The 8,062-nt window shown below is 44.8% G+C and overlaps 1 protein-coding gene across 2 annotated transcripts; it reads right to left on the bottom strand.

The window, feature by feature from the left end:
• Positions 1–1,019: 1,019 nt before the first annotated feature.
• carhsp1 (calcium regulated heat stable protein 1) lies at positions 1,020–7,807 on the bottom strand. 2 transcript variants are annotated; one of them, XM_086133690.1, is made up of 5 exons: positions 7,636–7,807; positions 4,022–4,160; positions 3,803–3,911; positions 2,369–2,491; positions 1,020–1,708 (listed from the first exon to the last, which is right to left on the bottom strand). In XM_086133690.1, exons 2-5 carry the CDS (start codon positions 4,125–4,127, stop codon positions 1,546–1,548), a joined length of 501 nt encoding a protein of 166 aa, XP_085989816.1. In that variant the 5' UTR covers positions 4,128–4,160; positions 7,636–7,807; the 3' UTR covers positions 1,020–1,545. The 2 variants fall into 2 exon arrangements, with proteins under 2 accessions (XP_085989816.1, XP_085989817.1); XM_086133691.1 differs by having other exon boundaries at positions 4,058–4,160.
• Positions 7,808–8,062: the final 255 nt, after the last annotated feature.

Genomic DNA, 8,062 nt, shown 5'->3' with positions numbered 1-8,062 from the left:
TCCCATCATCTGTTTACCTCCATCCCGCGCTCATCTTTTCGCCCTTCTCTTTCTTTTTTTTTTAACCCTCCTCTACGCAGTCTTCTTCCTTCTTTATTGTCCAGTATTCCATTCCTTTACACTCGACCATATTTTTCTATTTCCTGTATACCCGTTGTAATTTCTCCCCCGGTGGTCAACTGCAAATATTACTTCTCATCAGTAGATATTGTCGCAAAAATGAAATCGGGACTTTTAAATGTGCGATTTATTGTTTAAATAGAGCTAATCATGATGAACGAGCAAATCCCTGCATGGCCTGTCAATTTACCCGCTTACTGAAGTTTGGCGCCCACTGGTGGCGAAACTACACAGGCGACGTAACGACGCATTTTCAGGGAACAAAGCACATTCGTGATCTTACAGCGCAGTGTAGTCACACGACCATCTTACGTTGTTTAATGAAGGGCAGCCAAGTCAAGTGGTTAGCAGTGATATTCAACAGAAAGAACAAAAAAAAATGCAATACGTAGTGAACTTTTTCACAAGAGAACGTAAGCACTGCTGCGCAAGAGTGCTAACTAAATATGGACAGACGATGGCAGCGTTTACGCTGGTGATTTGACAAAAACAATGTCTGCTTTGAAGCAGAGACGTTTGAATTTACAGCGACATTGTTGTGCTTGGGTATCTTCGCTTTCTGGCATTTCACATGTGCTTGGAAATTTTTTCTTTGATTTGCTTTACTTGCTTCTATTGCACCGAGCAGCCGTGAGTTTTATTTTACAACGAGTTTCTGGTTTTGTGGTTAGCATCACTTCCGGCTTGTGATCACCGGTACCTTTCTGCGGCCGAATCAAAATGAAAGCAACGTATGATTAATGCCTGGCTGTTGAAATTCCAAGTCGTCCGATAAATTATAAATTATTGGTTGAACACCAAATTGTAATCCTTTGCGGCGTTCGATTTTGTAGGTTGAAGTATGCAATAGAGCGGGGCACCGCAGGGTTGGATTATTGAAAAGGCAACGCTCCCTTAGATGCTGACAACTCTTTAATAGACTCAATATATCCAAGCACATATGATCAAATACAAGCAATTTATCATAGGCACAAGAAGAAGTTTATGTTCTGATGGCAGAAATAGGCAGTGTTGACCTGGTTAAAAAAAAACCAAACAAACTTGTGGCTCCGGACCAGAAATTCTGATCGGAATACAAAATTGATTGCCACGAGATTTCAGTTGTGACTTTAATGAACCTTGGAAAGTTGATCAACTGCAAGTGAAATACAGTACACATTCTCAAATAATGAAGCGCGAGGTAACACTTCCACAGTGTCAAAAATACAAGTGTGACATGAAATAGTTGAAGCCTTTTGTCCCCCTACCTCTATTCATATAGCTGTCAAAACCAACGTTTTTGTTTCCGAGCGCAGTACAGACGTCCATTTGCCTGCGGGCAAAAGAAAACCTTTCAAAGAGAAGAGAGCAATGATTCCCTTGCAATTGACACTAATCGCGCTTCAGCCTCTTAACCCCCGTCATCCAGTACTCGTGACGCAGCCTTCAGCTGTCCACGACGTTTCCAGTCCAGGTCTCGTGTTTGGTTCCTGGCTTGAGGTGGGTGATGGTCACCTCGACTGCCTGGACCTTCTCGAATTTTGGAGGGATGGCGCACACCTTGTAGATCACCTCGTCGCCTTCCACTGGCACGTACTCGCCCTCGATGCTGAAACGCATTTCAATTGACGCGCAGTTTAGCAAAGTGTGGCCGATTCACAAATGTGAACTTGCATCTCTGAATTGGGGGGGGGGGGGGTGTTGACTGTTGACTGGTGCCTTTGAAAGTAGATACTGTGTAGATAGAAAGAATGCCGCTTTATTGCGAGGGCTACATTCCACAACCATCTGCAGTATGTGGACCACGTTAAAACCTTTTAAAAAAATAAATACATATTAACCCTCCATGCACATAATTTGAGAGGCAAGGACCCGTGAGGCGTCGCGTGTCGTTGAGTGCGCGCGAGCGGTGGTGACAGCAGCTCCTGTGCGAGTGTGTAATCACCTCTAAAATGTGAATGATAAACCACGATAAAGCGGGGCAGGGGAGATGTGCGGTTGTTATAGGAAAGCAAAATGTCTTCCTCCTGAAGTGTAAATTTGAGAGCGACTTAAAAAGAAAAAAAAAACAAAGCTAGACGACTTGCTTGCATGCATCTACGGCACAGAAGCGTATCTTTCCATTGTGTAGCATGATCATGCAGTATTATACCCCATTAGGTTATGTTGGCATCGCACCTTAATCAGAGTGAAACACATCATAGCAGGAGTTGCCTATTAGCGCAAAAAAAAAAAAAATTTCAACATGGGGCCACAAACGTAAGCTCACTCTGAAATGTGGACAAAGATTTCGCTGCCCCCGTCGGCGGGTGTGATGAAGCCGTGGCCTTTGGAGCGGGAAAACCATTTGCAGACACCAGCAAAGACCGGACCCTCTGATGCGCGAGCTGTCCTGTATGGAAAGGAGGCAAAGGAAATGAGGAACATTCAACTCGGGCAGCACCAGAAAATGACACATTTGTTAGCGTGGGTGGCAAAAAGTACCGACATTCTGAACTCAAGTCGTAGTACAAACACCTCAACTCAGATTAAAGTAGAAGCACAGCTTCAACTCATGTACTTCGGGACAAGCGTAAAGAATGACACGGAAGTTTCGTTGTAATTTATGGACGACATACCTTTTGACAACTGACAATTGATCTCAATCAATCGAGATGACAGCCGCGGTTGACTCTAACGCTCCCTGAATGTCTTTTACTACGCCGTGTCGTTATCTGCAATAAGATGACTGTTTTTTTCAAGTATGGCGCAGAAAGGAAAAAGAGAGACCCATTTTCAAGTTGAGTCAACTTGGTTACTTTCCGCCACAGCTTGTTCCAGTCACTACGCATTCTGATGCGCGTTACGATAACGTTCCAAAAACGATTCCTGTCACGTGACGGGAAACCCCCCAAAAAAATGACAGATTTGATTTTTTTTTTTTTAAAGCACAATTACAACTTTGCTTCACTGGGTTTCCTTTTTTTAGCTCGGGGAAAAAATGACATGGTCAGTTTTCTTTCGTTGCTCAATAGCAGATGGAGGGAACGTTTTGCACCACAGTGTGGATTCGTTCAACCCCCAAAAAAAAAAAGTCATCAAAAATATTGGGTAAGTTAAACAGATACTTTTGCAGCATGTTATGTACACAAACTATCCTACGTTCGTGTAGCGTTTGAAAATGCTTCCCGGCACCCGAGATCGCCAAATAAATAGATCGCACTAGCTCCGTTCGCAATCTGCAACTGCAGACTGCTGACCGCTAACAACTTCTGCCACCATAGCTTAAAGGTGACCTGCTTTTCATTGTTTTTTTAAATACTTTTTTTTTTTGTGAAAGTGGTGATCGGTGACTGATCGGATGCTAAGGGTGCAGTGTGCACTAACACAAAAACGTAATATTAATAACACACACACACAGACACGCATCTTTTTTTCCAGTTCCCTCTACACCCGTCATGATCAACTCGGGATCAGTCCGCGAGGTACCGGTCGATCGCGATCGATATATTGGGCACCCCTGGTTTAGCTTATCATAGCTTAATAATAACTTTAAATAATAATAATAACTTTACTTTAGTCCATGCTCTGGGACCAACAAAGGCTATTTTATTCATCGTATAATAAATAGGTTATCTGAATATTCTGCCCCCCCCCCAAAAAAAAAAGATCAGTCAGGTCTTACTATAAACCAAGCAAATGATGTGTGTGCGTGCGCTCTCACGCTGAGCAGGTCCTGTTCCTGCGAGTGGGCATGGGGCTGGGGATATTGAAGCCTCGTATGGGCGAAGGGGAGCGATCTCTGTATTTGCACGCCGGAGGCCTCAGGGACTCTGATTGGAAGGGGGGGGGGAAGCGTTGCATCATAACACAGTACACCGCTGACACACAGCTACTTGCTCACGATCCCATCCTAATAGTAACGACAGCAAGAGAAAATGACCTTTCATTTCAACACGTTCATAGCACATAGTTGGACCTTTTGCCCCAGTGGTTGGTAATCCTCCAGAGTTCAACGGCGGGGTTGTTGATAGTTCCTGCGAGGACATGGCGGGCGAAACCTTCAAAGGAATTGAAATACCCTAAGTGGAGAAGAAAACAAAAGGAGATTTCAACCTCGGGGTAGTAACACCAAATATCGACCTTTGGTTCATGCGCGTCATGCTTGTGTTTGGACTCTCCGATGCGACCTCATACCTTGAGAACAAGTCGGGTAATTATGTGGCTCAAATCATAGGTCAATATCACCGTGCCGAATCAACATGTCGGAGGGGTGGAGTTTGAATTTCAAAGTAATATTCCAAAGGGGCCATGTGGGGGTGAGGAGGGGGGGGGGTTCATGCGATCAGTCTGGACTCACAAGATAGTGTCTTGAGGAGGGCAGAAAGGGGGTGGTGGTGGTGGTGGTGGGGGGGGGGGGGTTGACTATTAGAAGGTGACGGACGACAAAGAACACACCCCGCACACTGTTAAGGGCAGAGCAGGATCTACTCTGTTGGCCAAACAACTACTTGCTAGCTCAATATCACCACACAATCAAATCAAACACAATTTCCACCGAAGTTCATGTGTGTCACGCGCGCCCATGCACACACACACACACACACACACACCTGAGCCTTGTGGAATTTTCCCAAATTATTCCCTGCTAGTTCTAACCAGAGACCCTGCTGATACAGCAAATACCAGCTCAATGAGGCGAATGAACACACACACACACACTTTCAAACACCAAACAAGCGCTCGTAATCCACAGAGACGATAAGATTAGGGTTTTTTTGTTGTTGTTTTTTTTTTTTTTTTTGGTTCTAAGGTGAGATCCTTGAATTGTTTGAAAGCGAGCATCCTCTTTGCGCGGCAGGACGTCCTGTCGCCTCCCATCCTGCCTGGGGCTTTACTCGCAAACCACAAAAGCTCTGCGGTTGTGCCAAAGTCATCATCAAGGCAGGCGATGAGACTTCAAATGGTGGCATGCTCCAAAAGCTCAGCTGATTATTCCAATATTAGATACACACGCAAATCAATTGGGGGGGGGGGGGAGGTTTTTTTTTTTTTTGAGAAGGGAATATAAAATGAACGAGTGAGGGGTGGTTGCAATCTATATTGCAAATATTGATACAGCCAAGTAAAGCATCACCATATCTTGTGACAAATAAGTCAAAGATCAGTCCCTTTGTAAATATTCAGGCGCACAAAATAATACGATGCAAAGAAGACCATTTGCCGGAGCGCTCGTCTTGGGTCATCTCTTGTTGCATAACATGAAGCGCTCCGAGTTTGCGATGAGCTCGAGGCAGGTATCTGAGAACCCGAATGCATTGGCATGTGACACAAGCTAATTCGCAGCCATCATACAGCCAGCGCCGAGCCGTTCGGGAAGAGAGAGTCGACCTCGCACAAAAGCCGCCTATTATATTGTGCTCTTTGTGGGCTTGAAAGCATGCGTGGGTGTGCGTGTGCACATTGAAGGCCAAATGGGACGCGTTGACGCAACCGCAGGAGAGGGTCCTGATCCCGCAACAGGATGATTCATCCTCAACGTGCGTCAGCGCGCCACATGGCCTCAGTGAACGCAAACTGAAATTCAAACTCGGTGTCGTCCAAAGCCGCACATCCCGAGGCGCGTCGTCGCGTGTTGTCACTCAGCAGTGGCGAGAAAAGCTAAGGCTTTGGAAGGACAATATGTCGAGAGGGCGGTCAAATGAGAAAGGAGCATGACGGAGCTAGCAAGAGACATTGTATACACCAAAACGAAAAAATAAAAAAAACATTGGATCCTCAACATGGGATTGAGGCGCCACGCCCGTATCGCGCTTGCAGACTAAACGCAGGCCCCGTGAGGCCAAAACTAACAATACAGTCAAGAAATAAATCTGAACTTAGGAATGACGGAGAAGTGCTGTGTAGTGTAAGAGTAGCGCAGTGATTGGCTTGTTGAGTTGCTTGATCTCCAATGCCAAAAGAAGAAGAAGAAAAAAAAAAGCATCGGCAAGTGCAGAACAGTAGGCGTAAATCAGAAAGGAATGCCACTTATTCAACCCGCAGGTATTCAACAACCTGCAGCCATTTGGCTTGTTGGTGCACTTCAACCCGTCGCCGTCAGCCGCGTGACTTTTACAGTTGTGACAAAGCTATAAACCCCAACACGCCCCTTGCCCACGCCATCATCTTATGTTTTATGTTTCAAACATCAACATGCTTCAACTAGCCCCCGACCCCCCCCCCCCCCCCCCCCCACCTGCTTCCTCCCCTGCAACTCTGCTCGTCTTTTGGATAACACGTCGTCATTTTTTACATTTCATGTCCAAAATCTTTCAGACTTTAATTAAAACAGGTGTAGCCTACATTCTTAGTGAATCAATTTCGAGAGAGAAAACTGAATGCAATCATTTACTTCAACTCGAACTTGTCAACCCCTCACCTAAGATTTATGACCCGCATGATTTACATCAAGGATGGGCAACGCAAATCATCCAGTACTGGAGGGGGCCACCATTTTTCATGAGTGCTACTTGGGGGCCACATAGAACCACACACTTCCTCACAAGATTTTTGAAATGGGCAAAATATTTCGAACAAAAAAATTACCATTCAAGGACGGCACTAAATTACTGCTTGGATTTGATTTTGACGTTTGCCATCTATTTGATTTGACTTTTTACTTGGTCTCCCATAGGAGAAACTTGTCTCTGAGGTCATGCCCTCCTTGCTGCTACATGCATTGAACATACGCATACACTACACCACATACATTGGACAATACATACAGTACCGGACGATATATACTCTACACACAATGGACGGTACATCACAGTCCTACGCAAGGACTGTGATGTGCATTCATCTAGTGGTGAATGTTGATATTACAACTTAAAACTCCAGTCTATACATATTCACAGTTTGGCACCGGCAAATCTGCATAGTCGGATTTTTTTTCCATTTCACTATCAATATTTTCTCTTTTTTTCCTCCTGGGATTTTTTCCCTACACTTATCTCCGTTTTTCATGAACCACACATATTGACTGTATTCAGCATTTTCGGAATTTGGGGTGACAGGCAGACCACTTCTGCTACATTGATGGTACACAACTAACCGTTGGTGTGGTGTGAATTTTTTCGATTTTTTTTTCTAAAATGTGCCATGGCTCAGTTAAGATTGGCAAACGCAGCTCTGAACAATTTAGCAGTGTGATTGTCAAGTGGCTGTTTTCGTCGGATTTTGTTCGATTGTGCGGGTACTTAATGAAGGAGCTGCTATTTGCATAATGTTAAGGTCCCCTTTGTATTTGACAAGGATAAGTTCCAACAGCAACGCGCACATAAAAAAGCAAAATGAGCTGCTGGTGGACTGTTAACATCTCCAGAGCTAACTCGGAGGGAGTGGTGTGTTTTCAAGAAACCGTAAATGCCCCTCACAAACGCTGGAATACGCTCAAGTAAACAACGCAGCAGGAAAACGCAACACGTCGTGTAAAACAAGTAGCGCCTGCTTAAAATTTCAATGGAAAAAAAAGTGTTCAGTAAACGGTTGCGTTGCGTGGTGCCTTGCACTCACCGTCTCCTTTCACTTGGCACCGAAAAAGCTTCAAGAGTCAAAGCAAAGCAAGTACTCGGCGGTGTTTTGGCGAAATTCTGTCGAGCAGGTTCTGTCAGTTCCGTGTCGCCCAAATTGTGAGGTTGGATTCGTCCAGGAACTTCTTGCAGCGCCGACGGTCCCTCTCACGCCGTCGCCGAATGGGCTGGGCTGCTCGCACAGTGACGTCAGTCAATAACACGTTACCGTAACTACAGCTACAAGCGTTCCTTCCACAAATAGGCAAAAACTATTTGGAAACCGCGTGTGTGTTTGTGTGTGTGAATTTTTTTTTTTTAATATATATGAATCGCTGATCGTGTACTCAACTCTATTTATATAGCAGTTTAAAACAACCAACGCTGTATACAAAGTGCTGTACATGTACAAATGGAAAGCAGTGGAAATT

This window comes from Hippocampus guttulatus, chromosome 16 (genome assembly GCF_054856545.1).
Source record: "Hippocampus guttulatus isolate MCC_2025c chromosome 16, RoL_Hgut_1.0, whole genome shotgun sequence".
Classification (NCBI taxonomy): Eukaryota; Metazoa; Chordata; class Actinopteri; order Syngnathiformes; family Syngnathidae; genus Hippocampus; species Hippocampus guttulatus.
Note: the sequence above shows the minus strand (reverse complement) of the source record. Positions and strands in the feature narration are given on the sequence as shown.

Coding starts and splice junctions, on each gene's coding strand:
- carhsp1 (XM_086133690.1), bottom strand. CDS start 4,127: ATGTCCTCGCAGGAACTATCAACAACCCCGCCGTTGAACTCTGGAGGA. Junction 3,912..4,021: donor TGAACGTGTTGAAATGAAAG/GTCATTTTCTCT, acceptor CCTTCCAATCAG/AGTCCCTGAGGCCTCCGGCG. Junction 1,709..2,368: donor ATCTTTGTCCACATTTCAGA/GTGAGCTTACGT, acceptor AATGCGTTTCAG/CATCGAGGGCGAGTACGTGC.